At 39.4% G+C, this 25612-nt stretch overlaps 1 protein-coding gene across 5 annotated transcripts in view; it reads right to left on the bottom strand.

Annotated features, from left to right (window-relative positions):
• The window catches only part of Clasp2 (cytoplasmic linker associated protein 2), a 197881-nt gene that overhangs the window by 88077 nt on the left and 84192 nt on the right, over positions 1 to 25612 (bottom strand). For all 5 annotated transcript variants that reach the window (XM_038321526.1, XM_038321528.1, XM_038321527.1 and 2 more), the window contains 4 exons: positions 15226 to 15305; positions 6632 to 6724; positions 3865 to 4010; positions 68 to 203 (listed from right to left, as the gene is read on the bottom strand). In XM_038321526.1, coding sequence (XP_038177454.1) covers positions 68 to 203; positions 3865 to 4010; positions 6632 to 6724; positions 15226 to 15305 — 455 coding nt within the window. The remainder of the gene's footprint in view (positions 1 to 67; positions 204 to 3864; positions 4011 to 6631; positions 6725 to 15225; positions 15306 to 25612) is intronic.

Below are 25612 nucleotides of genomic sequence, written 5' to 3'. Positions count from 1 at the left end.
AATAATAATAATAATAATATGACTAAATTAAGTATACGGGTGCCGTGGGACTCTATGAGAAACCTACCCGAATAATAAATCTGATTGCTGCACATCCAGAAGTCGCCATGACTTTTGCACTATTGGGGACAAGATTAAAAAGTGTAGGTACAATAGCTTCAGCGCCGTGATCGAACTTATTTCCCAAAACCGTTGAAAGGTGGCTACAAAGGAAAACAAAAATTTCAATATTGAACACAGAAAATTTTTATTTTTTTATTTGTTTATTTTGAGGAAGAGTTCATCCCTAAGGCTAGCATAAAATTTGATTTGTAGCCAACGATGACTTTGAACTCCTGATCCTCTTGCACCACCTGCACCTGTGCATCACTTAGGAGGTGCCGTTCTTCAAAGCCAAGGAGGGCTTAGTTCATACTTCTGTCAACTGAGCTGCCTCCACCCTCCAGGTATCATACCTTTTCTCCTTTTTCCCACCTAGTACCTGGCGATCCAAAGACAAAATATGGTGTTTTATTTATTCCTTTGGCATTTACAGATGCTATATGATCACAGCATCAACCTATGAAAGCTAAGTAAACGTTCAATAAAATTATTACTATAATTGTGGGTTTTCTTCAGATATTTCTACTTCGATCCATCAACAACCCAAAGTCCAAAATATTTTACTCTTAAGTTCCAAATCTTACACAAATAAATGTTTCGAAAAACATTCCCTATTTTGATTAGTGGTACAGTTACTTTTTGTGGGGGAAGGGAGTCACAAATATTCTGACTTCTTTATGGCAAAATTTAAGAACCCATTACTAAAATTCTAGTATCTCCTAAATTCAGTAATCTTAAGGACATCCGTAATTTCTCTCCACATTTGTAATTCTTTCTCTCTTTCTCCTCTCTCTCTCACTCTGTGTATGTGCCTCTCTCATTCTGTGTGTATGTGTACACATGTGCACATGTGAGTGTAGAGGACAGAGAACAAGTTCAGTAGTCATCCTCAAGAATACCATCTATTCTCTCTCATTGGCCTGGGATCACCAACTAAAGTAGATTGCCTGGCCACCAAATCTTGGGATCCTCCTGTTTCCACTTAGCCAGTGCTGAGATTAGAAGTACACACCGCACTCCTAATGCTGCACAGCAAGGTTACCCACTGAGCTCTCTGCCTAGCCCTAACTAGCTTCAGTTAAAACACTCAGAAAGGAAGTCATCATTACTGACAGCTTTAACAATACTTGTGAAATTAGTAATTTCAACATATACAGAATCTTTATTTGATTAATGTTTTATTTTAGGGAGACAAGGTCTAATGTAGCCCATGCAGGCCTTGAATTCATTCATAGCCCAGGATGATCTTTAACTTTGGACCCCCCTATCTCCACCTCCGAAGTGCTAGGATTACATGTCTGTAATATGCTCAACAATTTACCATCTTATTGCAAATACATGGTTGGGATATAATTTGTGCCGAAAATTAAGGTTCTTGATTCAAAAAGGTACTCAAGACTAAAGAGTTATTTACTAGTGTTCAGTTACACAGTCAGTTTTCCAATCTCTTGATTCCTAGGCAAAAAGGGTCCTCAAGTCTAGTGTCTTCGAGTATACGTTCTTTTCCAGTAGGTAGGTAATATGCCTGGGAGAGGTGAGACCTACAGCAGCTGGTTTAGTCCAATCTGTACAAGGGCTTTTCTGGGGTCTCTGCAGAATGTGCTGGGCACTAACTAGGATTCTGGAAAGTCAGATGTAAAAGTTGTCCTGAATGAGTCCTGGGAACTGGGGTTTGCCTCCATGTTGGGAAGCAGTGGTTTCCGCTACTCCTCAGTGAGTTGTAGCTTTCATGCACAGACTGCTATTCAGCTAGGCCTAGGATCACATCGATTTCTATAGCTCTTGGGTGGTTTGTCTCTTTTTTCCACTGTTCTGTATACTAATCTTGGCTAGCCCAGCTTTCTGAAACTTGATTCTGTTTTCCTAATTTGGTGAGATTGCCTTGCTCTATGTAAGTCCCTACCCTAGCCTCCATCTCTAAGGCAGCATCAGGTCAGCAGTGACTGCTTTGTTCATTTCGATCGTTCAAGTTACTCAGTTCTGCTTTCACTGTACGTTCCCCGCAAAGAGTTATTTACTTACTCTGCAGTTTTTCTAGTCTAATTTAAAGTATATTTTTGAAAAAGAAGTTTATTTATTATTTTGTGTATGTATGAGTGCCATGGCATACATGTCAAGATGAGAGGACAACACTCAGGAATCAGTTCTCTCCTACCACCTGAGTCCAGGGGATTGAATTCACATTACCAGTACACGCTCTGACCCACTGGACCATCTTACTGGCCCTTAATTAAGTGTGTTTTCCAAGATTACATTAATCAATTTCTGTTTTGTTTGTTTTCCCAAAGATATATCATCATTTTGGTATGTTGGCATCACCTGGCAACCTTGGTAACATATTTTGGTTACAAGTCATCTATAGAGCTAATGAGGCCACCTGCTCCCCCCTTTTCTTGCACTCCTCATAATTTTTATATTCCCCTTTCTTTCCTTAGAACAATAACACAACAGTAACTAGAAGATGTACTGGAGGGAGCTTTGTATTCCCTGTCTTCAAATAATACTTAAATGACCACATATGCAACAACACTCCTCAGGCAAGCGCAATGGTAAATGCAGTTTCAGGGGAAGAATATGTACACATAGATTGTGACAAACTAAGGTGTTATGATTCAAATTTGCTAAGATATCAGAAATGGGGTACTTAATTACTACCTAGCCAAATTAGGAATGGGAAAAGTAAGTATAGCTGGTTCTAGACCATTTAATTTTTTTCCTATACACATGGAGTTGGCAAAAAAACAAAACCAAAAACATCCCCAGGAGGCTGGTATTCTAAGGCTGGGGTAAAGACTACGGAAGGGACTGGACCCATGGCCTGACACATAGTAGCTTAGCATTCCATCACTGTGTCATAATTTCAGCAGAAGAAAATTTAAAAAGCAACAGAAAGAAAGGAAGAGAGACATAATAATTCATAATAACTGAATCCATGCGTACAATAAAAATGATTCTGGGATCCCATATCAGCTTCTTTGGGGTGATCCTGCTACTGCTTTACTTACTGAACAATGATTCAATGATACTATATTCTACTGTAGTCATTCATTAAAAAAAAAGTTAGCATTCCAGGAAATGTGGTGCATACCCTTCATCCCAGCACTTGGAAAAGCAGAGGAAGGCAGGAATCTGTGAGCTGAGGCTAGCCTGGTTTACACGGTGAGTTCATAGCCTATTTTAGAATATTATTTTAAGAAGTGTTACATTTAAAAAAAAAAAACAAAAAAAGAAGTGTTACATTTGCTTATGCTATGGAATGTTTGTTTAATGATGCAAACCTGTGCTACATTCTTTTATGTGACATTTAACTCTGTAAAGCTGTGCTGCTTTGCCTGTCTAAAACACCTGATTGCTGATCTAATAAAGAATTGAACTGCCAATAACAAGGCAGGAGAAAAGATAGGCAGGGCTAGCAGGCAGAAAATAACTCAAAGGAGTATCTGAAAAGAGGATTAAAGAGTGAGAAAAGAAGGGGCCAGACATAAAATAAGAAGTAAAGAAAGGTATACAGAAGGCAAGGTAAAAGTCCAGAGGCAAAAATTAGATGGAATAATCTAAGTTAGAAAATCTGACAAGAAACAAGCCCAGCTAAGGCTGCACATTTATAATAGTAAGTATCTGTGTGATCTATTTGGGAGCTGGGAGGCGGCCTGAAAGAGTAAAGAGTAAAACAAAAAACACGGGACAGTCAGGGAGCCAGGGCTACATAGTAAGACCCTGTGCAAAACACAAAAGTCCTCAGCAGGAGAGGGATACACTTACGCAACAGTGATGCAAGCTTCCCTGACCACCTGGGATCTGAGATCCTTAGCAGACAGCTTAAGCGCTCCATCCAACAAACGTAAATGCTGGAAAAAGCAATCATATTGTGCAGCTCCAGCAACAAGCAGTGATCTGATTTTCTTAAGCTAAAAGAAAGAAAAATTTCATTATTGACAGAAAAGGTGACAGTCCACATCATCTAAATATTACACTTTTTTTTAAAGTGAACTATATGGGCTTCATTACATTTATATAACTAAACTTAGACATTTTAGTGGCACTGCATGCATCTTGTAAATAAACATATAAAACAACAAAAATCTTTCTAAAAACAGCATTACACCTTTGGTAAATACAATACATTTAAAATTTTAAGTTATTCATTCTTTTTAATGTATAGTAAAATTTAATTACCATGAAATTTATCATTTTAAAAGATTTAATTTGTGACATTTAAGTACATTCATAATGTGAGACAACCACAATTATTATTTATTAATAGCCTTAAATCCCTCCCCTGCTGTGTTATGTGGGTGTGTGTGCTTAAGCTTATACAAAGGCCTCACACACATGCTAACTAAACAAGACAAAATAAATACATAATAAAAAACAAAGTGAGAAAAAGAGGAGTAAATAAACAAAACTGTGTTCAGCTGCACTACTGATGGGCTAAGTCAAACTTGCAAGAAAGATACTATTTTTCCATCAGAGGCAAAAACTTTACAAACAGTACCAGAGAGAAAGGCTCACAAAAAATGTGAGTCAAATATGAAAGTCTACAGTTTTTATTGATGGATTGAAACAAAGTTGAATGTACTCTTTTACTAAGAATCTACATGTAACTATTCTAGGCTATAGAAACAGAATTGTTACAGAAACAAAATTGTTACAAGTATATGCAAAGACTCGGGACTCAGTTCAGTAGTGGGGTACTTACTAACACCACACCAAAGCAAAAAGAGAGCACAAGGACAACATTGAAGCTGAGCCTGGTGATGACCCCTTTAGTCCCAGCACCCAAGGCAGAGGCAGGCCAATTCCCTTCAGTTTGAGGCCAGCCTATTCTACAGAGTGAGCTGCTGTACAGCCAAGGATGCTGGGGAGACCCTATCTACAAAAACAAAAGGATAAATGCTGGTCAGTGGTAGTGTACACCCTTAATCCCAGCACTCATAGGCAGAGGCAAGTGGATCTCTGAGTTTGAGGTCAACCTGGTCTATATAGCAAGTTCCATATCAGCCAGGGCTACACACAGAGAAACTCTATCTCAAAAACCAAAAACACAAAACAAAGACAAAACATATAAACAAATAAAAAACAAAACAAAAATCTGTAAAATCATCAAATGAAAACAATGTTACACACACATGAAAGAATGTACATACATATTTATCTGCATTCAATAGATATCTGAGCAACTGTGACATGCTTAACACTGTACCAGGTATACTGAATTGCTTAACATTTATACTAGGTATATTGAATAGGCATGGTTTGTTAAATAAAACAGAGCACGGGATTAAGTATGGTTTAGTTTCTATGAAAGAAGAGTTTTTGTGTTTTTACACATGCTTGAAGGAACAGAGAAAATGTCAAACTCTAAAAACAATTCAAACTATTTCAAAGGAAAACAAAATTTTCAGGTTCAAGTTTATGTCTTTAATTTTAATCTTTGATGTTTCTCCATAGATCACCCATGACAAAGCTGTTACCTTTTTAATTATAATTTATGCTTGATTTAGAAGTGAAAGAAAATATTTCAACAAATCCAGAGCACTATGTTTTGTGTTAAGAACACATTAAACATCCAAAGATACAGAATTCTTTTTTTTAATTATGTATTTTAACTTTATGTGTATTGGTGTTTTGCCTACATGTATGCTTGTGTGAAGGAGTCAGCTCTTAGAGACAGTTGTGAGCTGCCATGTGGGTGCTGGGAATTGAACCCATGTCCTCTGGAAGAGCAGTCAGTGCTCTCAACCTCGGAGCCATCTCTCCAGCTGCCCAATACAGACTTGTTAACACAGAGGGGGAGAACAATTTGTAACACATCATGTCATAAAGCACTCTTTATCAGGAAGCTCCACGATGGGGTAGACTAGAGCACAGGGTATCTTTCCTGGGTGCTTGAGGATGCTGAGGTGCCTGCTCACTGTAATCTCGTCAAATCTGACTTACAAAACGTGAAATACAACACAGAAGGGAGGTCAACACAAATATGTTAATATTCATCAAATACTCCCTCCAAGGAACCTACTGTAAATAAACTATTTCTAAGCCAAGGATGATCAAAATTTTTGTAAATCATTCATTCACATTCATTATATTCACTAGAAAGTAAAGAGTCAGATGAATGGACACACTGCTGTGGAATTATGTCAATGCTAAAACATACTGAGCCTACAGGAGAAGCGACTTTCTTCTCAATAGCAAGTCTTAATGACTTTAGGGTGCACTGGTAACGGTGCTGATAAGCAGTCAGAGTCATAGCTCTCAAACTCACATTTCCTTGTTAGCCAGCAAATGACCCAAGGGGACAGGCTACCAGGCTTGTGAGACAGGCACTGACATGATCAGCAAAGATAGAAGAAAAACTCTATCTAAACCCGACAATGCCTATTACTTCCATTCTTTTTCCCCACAGAAAAATGTTGCCCGTTGAATTCTAATTTATTATTGCTATTGTCACAGCTGAATGCATGTTCTCTTTGGGTTTTGAACAGGAATGCTGCTGAGAGGGATAAGAATATAAAGAATGAAAACTTACTGCATTGGCACGTTGGTCCCAGTCATGTTTGTCATCTGACAAAATTTCCCTGATCTTATTTAACGTTTCTTCAAGTTCTCGACTAGAATAGATCTTAAAAAAAAAAAAAAAAAGATTGAAAATTTAAACAACAAATTTTCAGATTTAAGTTATAATAAAATTTCTTAACATAAATATAAGCACTGGTGTTTGAAATAGTTTATATTTTATATAAACTTTTATATAATAAGGTCACTTCACTCTTGCCACCAGTGGAGACAGTTACATACAATAGATGCCCCAATGTTCTTCCCTACTGCCCTTTTTGCCATTTGTCCTCACATGAACAACCTCAAATATACTTGTAGAATGCTTCCAATGGAGACACGTCCAAACAAAGAAGGAACAGTTTCTCAAAAACTGCACAAATATATTATTACAACACACTGTTGGAAAGACATGCTTTATTGTTTGACATAGCCAGAACCTGGAAAAAACCTAAATGCCCTGCGACCAAAGAATGGATAAGAAAAATGTGATGCATTTATACAATAGAGTACTACACAGCAGAAAGAAATAACGACAGCTTGAAATTTGCAGGTAAATGGATGGAGCTAGAAAACATCATTTTGAACGAGGTAACCCAGACCCAGAAAGACAATTATTACATGTATTCACTCATACATGTTTTTTAAACATAAAGCAAAGAAAAGCACCCACAAATCACAATCCCAGAGAACCTAGACAACAATGAGGACCCTAAGAGACACTTACATAGATCTAATCTACATGGGAAGTAGAAAGTAGAAAAAGACAAGATCTTCCGAGTAACCTGGGAGCATGGGGACCTTGGGAGAGGGTTGAAGGAGAGGGGAGAGGCAGGGAAGGGAGCAGAAAAAAATGTAGAGCTCAATAAAAATCAATTAAAAAAAAAGAAAAAGACTAGACATGCTTTAATTTAGTGTTGAATAACAACTATTTGAAATGGCTCGTGCCAGAACAGACTAAGCACACATGTGTGTCACTTACCACATGTGTCACTACAAATGGGAAAGCAAACCTCAATCAAAACAGGTTCATCTGGCAACAGTTTACAATATACTACATTTGTTATATATTAAAAGCACTGTATTTATAAATACATAACAAATATATTTATATTGTATATATTTATAATATATAATAAATGTTATAATTATTATGAATACCATGTCTAATTTTAGTACAAGGTACTATCCTGGAAGACAATGCAAAGATACTTTCTAAACCATGAAAGAAGGGAAAAGTCAACTCAGAAATTCACTTCAGGAACTCCATAATTTTTCAAAGCCATCTCTTATTGGGATACCGATGTTTCTCCTAGGTATACAAAGAACACCGGGTTAGGAATCTGTTGGAAAATTACTCCTTGGTTTCTGACTTGTCTAGCTAACTGAATAACGGTTTCTACATATTGAACACTGGAGGATCAAGTGTTAGAGGAGAGATTATAATTCTAATTTTAAACAAGTTGTGTTTGAAATGTCTGAGAGACTCCTAAAAGGAAATGCCAAATAAAACAATGATTGTAAATAAATGTTTCTGATGCTTAGCTTTCTGGCTTAAAGGTAAAATTAGGTATAATCAATATAAAGGTGTTAGATAAAGCCATGATGTTGAAGGAAGTCATGAGGCAACAAAATAAAGTAGAAAGATGGTGTCCAGGAGTAACCCTTAATAAACACTTTGAGAGTCAGTTGGCCAAATAAAGGAAATGGACATGAAACAGACAGACAGGAGAGGAGTGAACTTAGGAAAACAGTGTTCACAACTATTACAGCAAAACTGTGAACCAAGAAGACAAAAATTCCAGTATGAAGCCAGGTGGTGGGGAGACATGAACAGGCAGCTAGCTCTCTGAGTCTCTGAGTTCCAGGCCAGCCTGGTCTACAGAGCGAGTTCCAGGACAGTTGGGGTTCCACAGAGAAACCCTGTGTTTGGGGGTTGGGGATGAGGGGGATGAATCTCAGTATGGAAAAGGGGAGGTGCAAACAGACCCCCTAACCAAGAAGCTACCTGTAACTGGTAGCTGCTGGAGAGGGAAAGATCAGTTTGCTTCACTCGCACACACACGCGCACTTTCAAAATTTTGTAGGTTTTTTCTTATGTGTATGAATGCCTTGTCTGCATATATGTACATGTTCTGCATGTGTGCCTGGTGCCTGTGAAGATCAGAAGTTTTGGATGCCCTGATGATGTGGGAGAGTCTTCTGTTTGTGTTGATTTCATTCGTTAATAAAGAAAACTGCCTTGGCCCATTTAATGGGCCAGTCCTTAGGTGGGTGGAGTAGACAGAACAGGAAGAAGGAAGTGAGGTAGATGGCTCAGTCAGATGCCACGCCTCTCCTAAGTGAGACAGATGCCATGTCTCTCCTCTCTGAGACAGACGCGATGAAGCTCTGGCCCAAGATGGACGTAAGCTAGAATCTTCCTGGTAAGGCACCACTTTGTGGTGCTACACAGATTATTAGATATGGGTTAATCAAGATGTGAGTAAGAGGCTGGAACTAATGGGCCAGGTAGTGTTTAAATGAATACAGTTTGTGTGTTGTTATTTCGGGGCATAAGCTAGCCAGGCAGCCGGGAGCTGGGCGGGACGAAAAGCAGGCCTGCAAGCAGCTCCAAATACATCCTGAAACTGGAGTTAAGGATGGTAGTGAGTGAGTTGTCACGTAGATGCTGAGACTCCAAACCGGGTCTTCTGTATGAGAAGTGCATGCTCTTTACTGTCGAGCCTTCTCTCCAGCCACCAAATCATCATCTCGTTCTAGAGTAGCACTCATGCTCCATGCCTTTTGTGTGTACTTTGGCTTTTTTCTTTTTCTTTTTTGTTGTTATTTGTTTTGTTTGTTTTTTAATGAGAGAAAAAGAACAGGAAGTTAGGCGGTCGGTATTGGGGAAGGGAAAGTGTATGACCAAAATACACTGGATAAAAAAAGATTTTAAATAATTTTTTTTTTTAAAGTAAAAGAAATATCAAGTGCATACAGCTACCTGGAAAGGACGTGAAGCTAAGAAGGAGCAGTGTTTGGAGGACATGCAGTCCATTATTTCTTCCCTATTGCTGGGGATCAAATCAGAACCTCATGAATGCTACACGAATACCCTGCCACTAAACTAGAGCTTTCACTCAGTTTCTCATTTATGCAAATGGTTCTCTCCTTTCACCATGTGGGATCCAGGGACCAACTTCAGGTTGGTAGCTTTGGTGGGAAGCACGTTTATCTACTAAACCATCTTACTAGCCCACTTCTTTTTAAGTAGTGAAACCCAGAAATGTTTACTAGGCAGCAAGAAGGGTCAAGCAAGAGCTTGAACTCACATAAAGTCAATGATCTCCACAAGTGCGTTAGGAAAGTACAAAACAGCAGGCTGTAGAGAACTGTAGGTACTGGTCCCGGGTGAGGAAGAACCATGGTCCTGAAACAACAGGCCAGCCTTCTGATGCTACAGAAAACAAGTACTTCTGAAAAAGCATGAACATAACCTAAGAGTATAGATGTCAGGCTGCTAAGCACCTGTGCGATGTACTAAGAGCTGTGTGCTCTGGGATTTCCTTTGCCTTTTGGCAGTTCTTTCTTGGCTAGAAGAGTAGAGAAAAACTGTTATATTCAGAAATATCAATAGTTGTGCTTTTGGAGCTGGAGAGATGGCTCAGTGGTTAAGACCACTGCCTGCTCTTCCAAAGGTCCTGAGTTCAATTCTCAGCAACCACATGGTGGCTCACAACCATCTGTAATGAGGTCTGGTGCCCTCTTCTGGCCTGCAGAATATACACACATACAGAATATTGTATACATAATAAATAAATAAATAAATATTTAAAAAAATAGTTGTGCTTTTGCAAAATGGGTATTTAAAAATTAGAAACAGAAGATTTTAATGCATTATGAACAACATTACTGCAAGAACCTTCAGTGTCAAAGCCTAGGTGAGAAGAAAAACACAATTCAGAGAAGCTACTTGGAGTCTGTGGAAAAGAATAATGCTGAGGATCTTGGCATCATGGAGAAGCAGCAGCAGAGTCCTGTGCAATAGGAGGCATTTTAGTCAATGACTGGAAGAAAGCCATTTGATCAGTGTGTGAGGTGGATAACTCATGTGAACGAAGGTGGAGAGGTGGTCAAAAATTGATGCTTCATCCAGATGGAAAGGGAGTCAAAAGTAAGAAATGAAAGAGGAAACGGGGAAAATGGGTTAGAAGGGTCTAACTGGGGAAGGGGAGGGAGGTTAATACAGGAGGGCTGAGCAACAACACTAAAGTTATTTGATGAAGCCTCAAAAAATCGTATTATTTTATATCAACCAAAAATTAAATTACATGCAATGTTTGTAAATGTAAACACACACACACACACACACACACACACACACACACACACACACCACACATCTTAAGTGAAGTTACACCACCTGGGTTTGTGCTGACAACGCTCACCACAAGAGCCATAGATTACCTAACAACACTCCCAGTTCTAGGCATGAGAAGCTTCCACTGTTGGTCATGGTAGTCCAAGTGACTCTAAAAGCAATATAGGCTACTACTGTTGCCCCTAGTTGCCTCTCAGAGGGTAAAGGAAGATACCGTTGCTGCAAACCCACAATACTTAGGACAGAGGATTTGGGTAATTCAAACTGGATCTAATCTGAAAGCTTCCTTCTTGTATTCTAACTTCCACAGTGCCAGAAAGTACTATGCAAGTTGCCAAATGGAAGCAATCGATCCTATACAGTTGTGGTGCCTAGGAAATAGAACACTGACTAGCACAGGAAATACCTAAAGGTGCCTTGGTAGTAACTCAAATCTTTGTGATGACCAATGGTTGTCTAATTGTACTTACAGCCCACCCAACAAGAAGGAAAATATGCTGGCTGCTAGAATGGAGACAACTACTCTAGACTTGTAAGGTCATGGGGCTTGGAAGAGAACCTACTACTGACCCGTTATTGCACAATTTCTAACTACACTCTGAAACTTTTCCTTAATATCCAGATAGGCATAGCTCACTCCTCATCAAAGAAGCTTCTCTTTAGAGCAAACAGAGACCATTACAGAAAACACAACTGGGACTGTAGAGTTGGTTCATTAGTTAAGAGCACTTGCTGCTCTTGCAGAGACCCACATGGTGGCACAAAACCATCTGTGACTCTAATCCCAGAGGATCCACAACCTCTTTTGACCTCTGCAGGCATCAGGTATGCATCTTCAAGACAACTTCTGTACCTAAGGCTCAGGAACATTTCAGAAGAAGGGTAGAAAGATTGTAAGAGCCAGAGACCACAAAGTCTGTTGTGAAAACAGCTGCTCAAACAATGACAGAACCAGCAGACATGCTAATGCAGGAAGAAAATCTCACTCCTAGACAATGAAATACAAGCAACTAATGACTACTGAGAGAGGGAGAATTAACCTCTCCCAGAAGAGAGCCCCTTAACTAGGTATGCAACACAAAATGGTCAGCCCGAATTCATATACATATAATCAACAAAAACCAGACTCAGTAGTGTGTGTGTGTGCATCTGTACATCTCTATATATGTAACAATAATAATCAAAAAGAGGCCATTAATTTGAGAGGGAGACGTAGGGGTAGAGTATGGAAGGGGTTAGAGGGAGGAAAGCCAAGGGGAGAAATCTATTATATTTTAATAATATATTGAAAGGAAGGAAGGAAGGAAGGAAGGAAGGAAGGAAGGAAGGAAGGAAGGAAGGTAGGTAACAGCATTTAGAGTGGTGTAATAGCTAGCATGTGTTTACCATGCACTTGCCGGCACTGCCATATTTAATCTCTGATTACACACTAGCAATTCTTAATTTAAAATGATCACAAAGCCAGTGCTGTTGACCCTAGGTAATAGTGTACTGCTGTCCAGACATGACCAGAGTAAGGATTGGCTGGTAGCAGGGACCTCACAGGAGGGCAGGAGGACGACGACAGCAAGCACCATCAATTGCTCACCACCAATTATGTGAGCACTTTAGCGAAAGGAAAATTCTACTTTAATAATAGCATGGGCACTGAAGAGACAGACTCCCTAGGGGCAGGGATGGTGATGCAATGGGTAGTCGGGAAGCCTGTTCTCCTTCCTAAGGTTGGGCAGCCAATGGCTTCAGTGATGCTGTAATGATCCCACTCTGGGAGAACATACTGAACAATGATCAAGGCCAGCCAAGTTCCACAACTATTCCTACAACCCTAACCATTCCTTTTTACAACAGGCCTACAAAATACACAGAGGGGGAAGAATCTTAAGATAAAAATATATTTCAAATACTTTCAAATCAAAAACATTTTTTTATCCTCCTGGATATTGGAAGTAGACAAGGTTTCCAGGCAAAAATGGAGAGCTTGGGGGTGGGAGTGGGATGGGGGTAAGAAGAGATTGGGAGAGAGAAGTGAGAAGGGGAGGATGGGGAGAGCTTGGGGGAATGGGACAGTTGGGATGGAGGAGTGGATATGGGCTCAGGGAAGTATATATCTTAATTAAGGGAGCCATTTGAGGGTTGGCAAGAGACCAGACTCTAGAGGGGTTCCCAGGTGTCCAAGGAGATGTTCCCAGCTTGTTCTTTGAGCAGCTGAGGAGAGGGCGCTTGAACTGGCCCTATACTATAGCCACTCTGATGAATATCCTGTATACCACCATAGAACCTTCATCTGGCGATGGATGGAGATAGAGACAGAGACCCACATTGGAGCACTGGACTGAGCTCCCAAGGTCCAAATGAGGAGCAGAAGGAGAGAGAACATGAGCAAGGAAGTCAGGTCCGCGAGGGGTGTGCCCACCCACTGTGACGGTGGGGCCGATCTAATGGGAACTCACCAAGGCCAGCTGGACTGGGTCTGATGGAGCATGTGATCACACCGGACTCTCTGAACGTGGCTTACATGGAGGGCTGACTGAGAAGCCAAGGACAATGGCACTGGATTTTGATTCTAATCCATTTACTGGCTTTGTGGAAACCTAGTCTGTTTGGATGCTCACCTTCCTAGACCTGGATGGAGGGGGGAGGACCTTGGACTTCCCACAGGGCAGGGAACCCTGACTGCTCTTTGGACTGGAGAGAGAGGGGAAGGGGAATGGGGGGTGGGGGAGGGAAATGGGAGGAGGGGAAGATGTGAAAATTTGTAATAATAATAAAAAACACAAAAAAGAAAAAAAAAACATTTTTAAAGTATTCCTATAACTTTTTAAGACCTTACATGGATTAAGGACAGCTTTTCCTTTGAGAAGCAGTATGCAAATACAGCACCCAGATCTTTAAGACAACACTCAGCAGGGATAGCCATGGTTCAAAGAAGTACTCTGCATGACAGGAAGTGCAGGCAGAATGTGAAGAAATGAGCATTTTCACCTCCCCCTCTCAGAAAAGTAGAAGGAAATACAAAACATTTTCTTATACGGGAGAAGCATCTTCCTACAGTGGAGGATTCTTAGAAGTGGAATGATGATCCTTCACAGCAGAATCTAGTGACACAAATAGCTATGCAATTTCATACAAACCACACCCTAAAGAAGGTCCTGCAAGAGCAGAGTATGGTGGTACCTGCAATCCTAGTATGCTTGGGAGTTGGAGGCAGAAGGATTAGGAATTAAAGATCAGACTGGACTACTACATGAGACCCTATTTTAAAAAGCAAGCAAACAAACAAAAACATCTTACAAATAATTAACATTGAAAAACTGGAAACAAACTGAAAATCACCAACAGAAAGGACACAAGAACTCTACTCATACAATAACTATATGAAGAAACAGAATTACAAACTTTGAGTTGTGAAAAAATACACCAAAAATACTGGGGTACAAGGTTATGTAATATGTAGGAAAGTTATATACACTGTAGTGCTTACTTGCTTTTTAGATACAAAATGACTGCCTTACTTGTGGATATTCCACTTTGACTCTCTTTGACTCTTGACTCCTAGGGGAAGGACTTTCATATCTATTTGCCAGCTTCCAGCACTCTCTGGGGTAAAAACTAATTATTTTAAAAATAAAAAAAAAACTGTATGTCTGACATAGCAATGTGATATCACTAAGTCATGGATTTAATTTTATTTAAGCTTTACTAAAAAAATAATTTGAAAATCTAATTATGAAAATAATTGCTGGGCGGTGGTGGTACGTGCCTTTAATCCTAGCACTCTGGAGGCTGAGGCAGGTAGATCTCTGTGAGTTCAAGACCAGCCTGGTCTACAAGACCTAGTTCCAGGACAGGCTCTAAAACTACAGAGAAACCCTGTCTCAAAAAAAAAAAAAATTAATAGCTTGATAATATCTAATACATCATCCATACATTCATTTAAGGAAAACTATTTTAAGCATTTAAACTTTCCTCTTCTTATTGCATATGATGTATGTATCTGGGCATGTGGAGAGTCAGAAGACAACTGTGGAATTGGTTTTCTAGTCCACGTTTATGTGGGATTAAGAGTCAAACTCAGGTCTTCAGGTTTGTATTGGTAAAGCACTTGACTCTTGAGCCATCTAGCTGTATACCCAAATAAATTTTTTAAAGAAACAAAAGACAGGACATAGAGACAGAGAAATCTCATGGGGACACCAAAGCCTTACCTGAACAGAAGGAACATCTGTAAAAGCTTTGATAAAGTCATCCTCATCAACTGCTCCAGCCCCTCCTTCTTTAGAAGCACCTGTTGATTAAGAAGAAACTGATTTTCTAAGGAATATTTTTAAGTATCTTGGCAATAAAGACAATGTGAAGCATCCCTTTGATATGAACAATAACATAATTCTGAAGAATATTCTAGTGTATACAAAAACATTTCAAAATGGGGCAACTTTCAGAAAAGTCGAGGCACATGTTAGAAGTTGATTATTTCCTGATATGACCGCAGAAGTTCCCAACCCACAACTATTTGATGCATTAGCAAGGACACAAATACAAGGGAAACGCTAAACATTTAAAAACTGAACAGCAGGACAGGTGTGATGATCAAGGTTGTAATCCCCTTGCACTTGGAAGGCTGAGCAGGAAAAACTGAAGCAAGCCTAAAGTCAGCCTCAACGACAAAGCGAAAAACTTGTCTCAAAACCCCTAAATCAATCACCACTTGGCAACTTTAAATAACATTAAATTTCAATAAATGGTGACAGATAACTGACACAGAAATTAGGAACATGTGAAAGAAATGAGGATTTTGACATTAAACTTGACTGCACAAGTCTTCGCTTATTGTCACAGAAAATCAATATGGTTATCTGGTAAGGAGCAGCTATTTAAAAGCTGTTAAGTTACTACCATTCGGTGCCATCCCTATCCTAACACCCACTGAACCATCGGCTTTCTTTCTGTTAGCTCTGCCAACAGGTGATGCTAGTGAAGAATGAGAGCTGCAGCAATTAGGGACTTGGAGGAGGGTTGTTTACAGCAGCGTGTAAATGTGCTTGGGGGGGGGGTGGAAGTTTGTTTACAAAGCATGAGTTACACCTCTGCAGAAAACATCTCTCTCCCACAACCATGAACTGTGTAAACTCCTCAAGAAGGAATGGTACGTGATGAGCCCCTCCCTCTCTAACACTGTTGAGAGACCCAATCTTGTGTGTGTAATCAAAGTAGCTGTAAGGTGAGCACAGCAAGCACATGCTACCTAGAATGTCCACTCAAGTCCTTACGCCTCTCCTGTTTCCTCCAGCACTTTCATTCTTTCTTCCCCCTTACACAATGTTCCAGGAACTCTGGAAGGAGAGACACATTGTCCTATTTGTGGCTGGGCACTCAAGAATCTTGGTACTTTGACCAGTTTATGAGTTTCTGAAGTCCACAGTGAACACTGAGAAATTGTTCTCTGACTGAGGCCATCTACTCATGGGATGCAGGTAAGCTCTAGTAGCTGCATCCTCCATACCGGTACCCACAGCTAAAACCCAATTTTCAATGTGGATGATACCATTCCATGGGCTGGGGTCAGAGATGGAATAAAAAGGAGAAAGGAAGCTGGCTTAGCCCTAGCACCCTTCGTTCCTCATTCCTGACTGCTGACAGTGTAACTAGCTGTCTTACCATCAGTAACCAGGTCTTCCACACAAGGATGGGATGCATCCCTCAAATTCTAAAACCTCTACTGTGTTGTCTTCTTGTCAGATACTTGGTCAGAACAAATGCAAGCAGCACTGTGATGTCACACCATGCAATGCTGCTTCAGAAACTAGCTTGTTTAAGATACATGCAACTCTCTCTAGATATGGATATACTCAGATGAAGTTTATATTTAGACTTTAGTCCTATTCCCAAAATATCTCATTATGTATATGCCGACATTCCAAAATTTAAAATAAAAATATTTTACGAGTACAAAACATGACTGGTTCCAAGCATTTTGGATAAAGAAGACTTAATCTGTACTAAATGCTCTATAAAAATAGCATGACTTGAGCATTAGTTTCTTCCAGAGGATCTGGGTTTGATTCCTATCACATACATGACAGTCCACAGCAATCTGTAACTCCAGTTCGAGAAGATCCAATGTGCTCTTCTGGCCTCTTGTAGGCACAGGCATGTAAACAGGACACAGACATGCATGAAAGCAAAACACCCATACTCGTAAAATGAGAAATAATAACAAAAAATTAAAAGTTGTGAGCCACCTCCGAGTAGACCCTGGCAGTTCTGATTTCTAAATCAAACTCAAATATTTATTTGTTTAGTGTAAGAATTCAATACTTAAAACACACAAATGTATATTATAACGGAAACTAACTTTAAAACCTGTAGTGTGAAGCAGCGGGGCTGCGTCCCGCCACCCAGCTGCTGGCTAGCTTTACACCCGAAATAATTACACGGAAACTGTATTCTTTTAAAACACTGCCTGGCCCATAGTTTCAGCCTCTTATTGGTTAATTCTCACATCTTCCTTTAACCCATATTTAGTAATCTGGGTAGCACCACGAGGTGTGGCTTACCAGGAGAGATCTTAACCTGCGTCCATCTCGGAGAGGAGCAGCATGGAGCCTCACTATGGCGAATGCCTGAAGCGTCTCCCCAACTCTGCTTCCTTGTTCCCACAATTCTGTTCTGTCTACTCTGCCTACCTAATTTTCTGTCTCTTAAAGGGCCAAGGCAGTTTTCTTTATTAATTAACCAATGAAAGAAACATAGACAGATAACTCTCCTCCATCAAAAACCTTTCCAATTAAATAGTTTCAAGTTTGGAGTTAAATTCTACCACAGGCAACTACAGATTCAATGCAACCCCATCAAAATCCCAACACAATTCTTCAGAGAAATTGAAAGAACAACTTTCAGCTTCTTATGGAAACACACACACAGAAAAAAGATAGAATGAAAGAAAGAAAGGAGGGAAGGAAGGAAGGAAGGAAGGAAGGAAGGAAGGAAGGAAGGAAGGAAGATGGTCAAAACAATACTAAATAATAAAAGAACTGCTGGAGGCATCACCATCCTCAACCCCCAGCTATACCACAGAGCTAAAATAATAAAAACAGCATGGTATTGGCAGAAAAACAGAAAGGCTAATCAATGGAATCAAACTGAAGACCCAGCAATTTGGTCTCACATCTATGAATACCTGATTTATTATTTTTTAAAAGCCAGATATATGTACTGGAAAAAGAAAGCATCTTCAACAAATGTTGCTAGTCAAACTGGATACCTGCATGAAGAAGAATACAAATAGATCCACTTTATCACCCTGCATAAAACTCAACTCCAAATGGATCAAGGACTTTAAGACCAGATAGACTGACTAAGATAGAAGAGAATGTGGGGAATAGTCTTAAACTCATTGGTGAAAGAAACACTGACACCACAGGCAATAAGAACAACAATTAAATTAAACCTTAAGAAACTGAAAAGCTTCTGTATGGCAAAGGACACCATCATTTGGACAAAGATGCAGGCTATAGAATAGGAGATTTTTACCAACAACACATCAAATAGAAGGCTAATATCTAAAATATATACAGAACTAGAAAAACTGCACATCAAGAAAACAAATAACCCAATTTAAAAATGGGATACAGATCCAAACAGAGACTTCTCAACAGAGGAAACTCAAACAGCTAAGAAAAACTTAAAGAAATGGTCATTGTTCTTAGTCTTTCAGGGAAATGCAAATCAAAATTACTTTGAGGCTTCAACAGCCAAAATGGCCAAGAAGAACAAAACAAGTAACAGGTCAGCTGGCAAGGATGTGGGGTAAGGGGAGCATTCATCCATTGCTTGGGGGACTGCGAACTTGAATAGCCACTACTGAAAACAATTTGGTGGTTCTTCGGGAAGCTGGGAATATATCTACTTCAGGCTATGCTACTTGTGGTGAATTGAATAAGACTGCCCCAATTATCTGCATGTTTAGTCCCCAGTTGATAGGTTGTCAGGGAAAGATTTGAGGTATGGTCTTGCTGGAGTAGTTGTGTCCTCATTGGAGGAGGTGTCACCTCACTAGAGGAGTCCTTTGAGGTTTCAAAAGCCCACACCAGGTCCAGAGTATATCTATTTCTCTCTGTTACTATGTCTTTCCCTTCCTGACCCTTTACTGCCCTCTCATCCCCAGTGTGCTGCTTCTGGACCAGAATGTAGTTCTCAGGTACTTCTTTAGCACCATGCCTACCTGGCTGCTGTCATACTCCCTGCCATGATGATAATGGACTAAACCTCTGAAACCTGGGTAAGCAAACCCCCAATTAAATGCTTTCTTTTATAAAAGTTGCATTGGTCACGGAGTCTCATTACATCAACAATAACCTAATAGAGACAATACTAAGGCTCAAAGGACCCTATATCACACTACATAGACACTTGTTCAACCAAGTTCATTGCTTCTCTACTCATAATATTTAGGAAGTAGAAATGGTTTACTTGTCAATGGATGAATGGATAAAGAAAATGTGGTCCATTTACACAATGAAGTGTTACTCAGCTGTTAAAAAAACATGAAATTCACAGCTAAATAGTTGGAGCTAGAAAAAAAGCCATACCGAGTAAGGTAACTTATGCCCAAAGGACAATTATAGAAAAGCAAGCTGCAATCTGTATAACCACAGAAGTTTTATATATATGGACTAAGAGAGAAAAGGGCCTCACCAGGAAGCTGAAACACACTAGTTATTGGGAGGGAAGAGGTTGAAACAAGGAAGTTCAAAGGGGGGGGGGGAGAAAATGGAAAGAGGAGTTGTGGGGAGGGACAGCAAAAACGAAGGGCAATTTGAAGGCACATATGAAAGCCTAATTCAGTAGAAACTTCTTAAAATATATGCATATATGAAAGAAGTCTAAACTTGAATCAGAAGAGATATAATAATAAGAGATACAATGGGGCTAGAGAAATTGCTCAGTGGTTAGGAGCACTGACTGGTCTTCCAGAGAACCTGGTTTCGATTCCCAGCACCGACATAGCAGCTAACAAACAACTGTCTATAACTCCAAGATCTCTGACACCCAAACACATACATGCAGGTAAAACACCAATGCAAATAAAAGTAAATCAAAAGATTAAAAAAAAAAAAAGTGAGGCCTGGCAGTAGTGGCATATGCCTTTAATCCCAGCACTTAGGAGACAGACACAGGCAGATCTCAGTGAGTTTAAGGACAGTCTGGTCTACCAAGTGAGTTCCAGGACAGGCTCCAAAGCTATACAGAGAAATTCTGTCTTGAAAAACAAACAAACAAAAAAAGTAGGAGGGAATTGCTTGTTCATCCCAGCCACCCGACTAGCTTAGACCCAAAATAATCACACAGAAGCTGTATTAATTAAATCACTGCTTGGCCCATTAGCTCTACCTTCTTAATGGCTAACTCTTACATATTAATTTAACTCATTTCTATTAATCTGTGTATCATCACAAGGTCATGGACTACCAGCAAAGTTTCAGCACATCTATCTCAGGTTGTGGCTCCCTGGCATCTCTCTCAGGTGGTGAATCCATGGCTTCTCTCAGACTCTGCATCCTTTCTCCTAGCATTCTGCCTAGCTTTCCCTGCCTACCTAAGTTCTTCCTTGCTATAGATCCAAAGCAGTTTCTTTATTCATTAATGGTAATCACAGCACACAGAGGGGATTCCCATATCACAAAAGGAAGGAAAGAAGGAAGGAAGGAAGGAAGGAAGGAAGGAAGGAAGGAAGGAAGGAAGGAAGGAAGGAAGGAAGGAAGGAAGGATACAAAACCCCAATTAGACATATCTCACCACCAAATCCTCCAGTGCCAGGAATAGGTTACATGAAATTGAGTTGTTGGCCAGAAGGGGCCTCATGAAAACCTCAAAAAATAAAAGAAATAAATAAAAACCCAGGCTATTGCCAAGGCTGTTGGTTGCTCTCTACAAAGTAATAGTAAGGTCCTACTAGTAAAGACAACATCTACATAATTCTCATAACATGGAAAAACTGGTGACTACCCACAACAGTGGTTCTCAACCTTGAGGTCATGAGCCCTTTATGGGTCACTTATCAGATATCATGCATTACACTTATTTGCATTATGATTCATAACAATAGCAAAATTATAGTTAGGAAGTAGGAATGAAATAATTTTATGGTGGGGGGGTCACCACCGCATGTGGAACTGTATTAGAGGGTCACAGCATTAGAAGGTTGAGAACCACTGATCTAGAGTCTTCACCCATACTGACTTTGCATGCTATCAAAAGAGAAAGGTAAATACCAACCCAGCTATAAACTTTCAATCTACAATGGTGATCTGCCTGCAATATACACTTGTGCAATAATGGCACAGAAGTTGTAGGAGTAACCAACCACTACCTGATTGGAATTACAGCCTACTCTGTGAGATGGAACCCAAGCCCAACACTGTCCTAGTGGTCAAGAACCTGAGACTAGATAGGCTATGGACCTAGGGGAAAACCAGATATTACTGTATCGCTAAAGGAACATATCAATAAAATGATTCCTAATGACATTCTGCTATACTCACAGATAAGTGTTTTATTAAGCCTTCATCAGAGAAGTCTTCTAATACAGTATATGAGAACAAATACAGCGATCCACAGTTAGACAATGTGCAGAGAGAGGAAGAGAGAGAGAGAGAGAGACAGAGAGAGAGACAGAGAGACAGACAGAGAGAGACAGAGAGAGACAGAGAGAGAGACAGATAGATCTTGGAACACTCAGCCCTAAACAGGATGTCTCCATCAAATCCCTCCTCTTAGGGCTCAGGAAACTATGCATAAAAGACAGCAGAAGGTTTGTATGAGCTGATGGGGATGAAAGATACAAAGGAAACAAGGCTTTCTAGATACAACAGAGCTGACACATTTATGACTGCCTCACGCACAGAGCCTGCCTCACAAGTCTTAGTCAGATGTGGTGGCAATACCGAGCATGGAAGTAAACATGAGTCTCCATCCCTAATCCAGGAGGTATTTCCAATTGATAATCTCTCACAAAGGAAAAGATTAGTTTACTGCAATGGAGTCTCACTGGACTCACCATAATTCAGGACAGGTCCCATGCCCAGCAGGAGATGATCAATACAAAATGAACTCAAAAGTGTTTTTTTTTTTTTCTTTTCTTTCTTTTTTTTTTTGGTTTTTCAAGACAGGGTTTCTCTGCAGCTTTTTTAGAGCCTGTCCTGGACCTAGCACTTGTAGACCAGGCTGGCCTCGAACTCACAGAGATCCGCCTGCCTCTGCCTCCCAAGTGCTGGGATTAAAGGCGTGCGCCACCACCACCCGGCAACAGTGTTTTTGTCTACAATGCTTTGTCTGAGTTTTTGTTTGTTTTAATTTTGTTTTGTTTTTGAATCTTATAGAACTTTTGCTTGTATAATATGGTCTCTAATTTTGTTTTTATATGTTTTCCCTGTATACAAATGTGTGTGTCTTAGTGTCTGTATGTGTTTCTTGTGCCTCTTCTTTGGCTTTTTTGTTTGTTTGTTTTCTCCTATTCTGGGTTGTTTTTGTGTTATCTTTTTTAGATGTAATCTAATGAGAAAAAGAGTATGGATTTTGGTAGGATCTAGGAGAAGTTGGTGGACAGGAAAATGCAATCGCAATATACTGTAGGAAAAAAATAAATAAAAACAGCACAAAATAAAAAAAACATAGTAATAATAATAAAACTTTGGGGCTAGGATGATGGTTCAGCAGGTGAAACATTTGCTTTGAAAGCATTAAGATTTCAGTTCATTCCCCAGCACTGTGGACATAGTAGACACAGTGGAACAAGCTTGTAACCTCAGCACTGGCGAGACAGAAACAAGAACATTACTGGAACTCTGTAGCCAGTCATTCTACCCTAATTGTCGAGCTATAGACCAATAAGATACTGTCTCAAAGGAGGTGAACCTATGCTACAGGATGATCCTGAGACTGTTCCCTGGCCTCTACCTGTACATAGACAGACAGACAGACAGACAGACAGACAGACAGACAGACAGATACACACATACACACCTACCTGCCTGCACATGAACATACACACAGGCATTAAAAAAAAAATAAAGTTTAACAAATGCTACATAGACAAAAGGCAACAAATACTAAATGCAGCCCTCTGGCTATCTCAAATCTAACAGTTTGGTCCTTTACCACGATACAGCAAATTTGGTTGTTGCATGTATGGTATGATGGTTGTTCCAATCTAGCTGATGCTCATGTCTGAGAATTGCTTGGTACTAAGGACATCTGCCACTGAAGAGCACACTGGTTACATGAGGAAATAATGTACTCAAGGAAGAAGTGACAAGTATGAGAAACAGTGCACCCTCCCCACCCCATTAATTAAAATTGAATTTAAAAGTTAAAATGTTTGAAGAAGCAAAGAAAATTTTACCTTGTTGGGGATTACAAATTGCTCCTGAAAAATTACAAAGAGATTCTAAAATTACCTAGCATATAACATAGGCTTACAAAAAAATTCAGCCACAGAAATAAGAAATGAGGAGAGATCAATTACAAACTCTTAATGATTTTCAAAAATTGCTGGAAGATATTAATCGGCTACAACCCACAACTGGATTAATTACTCGAGAACTAAATAATTTATTTCAAACCTTACAAGGTGATAAGGACTTAAATAGTCCAAGAAAATGATCAGCTGAAGCTGAGAAAGAATTGGCTTTGGTAGAAGAAAAGTTATAGAATGCACATGTGGATCACTTGGACCTAAAGCTTGGCTGTATTCTGATTATTTTACCTTCTACTCATTCTCCTACAGAATTCTTGTGCAGAGCAAAGATATTATCTTAGCATGAATATTTTTACCACAGAGTAAAAACGTAAAGACTTATGTAAAAAAATAAGAGAAAGAGAAAAAAAAAGAGCATTTAGTAATTTCTTGGGAAAAATTAGCAATAATATCTCAAAAGCAAGATACTTCAGTTTATAAAAAGAATTGGATTCTTACTTGCATTGTATGAGGAACACCAATTTCTGGAGCACCTACATTCTGTACTGATGCAAGTAATCAGGAAAAGCAGATTATAAGTCAGAAAATTTAAGTTGCTCAAAATCCTTATGATTCTGTTTAAAAGTCAGAATTATATGCTATTCTCAATGTACTATTAGATTCTCCAGAACCTCTTAACATAGTTACTGACTCTAAACATGAAGAAAGTATTGTTTTCCATATAGAAACTGCTGAACTTATTCCAGATGGTTGAGAATTAACTTTGTTATTAGTTCAATTACAAGAAATAATCAGGAATAGAAATAATTTCTTTTATATAACACATCAAATCCCATACAGGTCTACAAGGTTCTCTAGCACAAGTTAAGGATGAAGTTGGTCAGCTATAGGTAGAAAATGTGCAAGAAGCCAGGCGGTGGAGGTGTATGCCTTTAATCCCAGCACTCGGGAGGCAGAGGCAGGTGGATCTCTGTGAGTTCAAGACCAGTCTGATCTTTAAAAGCTAGTTCCAGGACAGGATCCAAAGCTACAAAGAAAGTTATGGCCATCATGGGCATATATGTACAAATTAAGATTGACAATGTTCTAGCATATACCTCTAGTAAAATGAAACCTTTTTTTCATATTACAATATAAGGTATATTACAGGTATACCACACAATCCTACAGAACAAACAGTTATAGAAAGATCTAATCACATTTTAAAAGATTTGTTTAATACATGGAAGAAGATAATAAAAACACCCCAAGAAATAGACTACATAATGCTTTATTTTCTAAATAACAATAAGAAAGGAACAAGAGCTACAGAGACATTGAGTAGTAGGGGAAAGCTGCTAAATTAAATCAGTCTGTAGACTTTAAAGATGTGTTGACTTCAGAATGGAAACCGGATATGTTTTACATTGGGATAGGTTTTGCTCTTGTTTCCAAAAGAAGAAAAAAAACCCTATGGATATCATCAAAATTGAGAAAGAGTAGATTCAAATAGTAGAGACCTCTTGCGTAGGAGAGGAGACAGTTCACCAAACAGCATGGCCATCCAATCTAAGCTAACTTGTAAGACCAACAACTGTCCTTCACTTGATCAGCTATAACCTGCCAAAAAGAGAATCTCCCCAAAGTTAGGGGAGTTGAGGCAGGGATTTATTTTTCTTTCCAGGAGATTAAAAGTACCCAATTAAGGAATCTGAATACCACTGGACAAATGAGACTTCTGAAGAAGGACAAATCATCCAGAGAAAATGTCCCAAAGAAAAGTAAATTGGCCTAATGATATAGCACATTTCTAACAGAAGAAAAATCTCATAATCTTTCCAAATGTTTGTTTCTGCTATTCTCTACAGACATATAAGGATGATAGGAACAACAACGATTTCACCTGGACTGTGGTAATACTACCACACTGATAAGCACTACTCCACCCAATGGTCAGATCTGGACTATAAACTGCTCAGTACAATGACAAGGCAGTAAACTCAGATGCTCGAGTCAGAGACTACTCTAGCCAGGATTCAGATAAGGCTCGCACTCTCCCATCACATGAAGACTGAACAACAGCGAGCTCTCCTAAGGCTTGATCTTCATCACAATTTTCTTAGGTCCCCTAAACATGC

Source organism: Arvicola amphibius, chromosome 3 (assembly GCF_903992535.2).
Source record: "Arvicola amphibius chromosome 3, mArvAmp1.2, whole genome shotgun sequence".
In the NCBI taxonomy this organism is placed as follows: domain Eukaryota; kingdom Metazoa; phylum Chordata; class Mammalia; order Rodentia; family Cricetidae; genus Arvicola; species Arvicola amphibius.
This window is presented reverse-complemented; position numbering and strand designations above follow the sequence as displayed.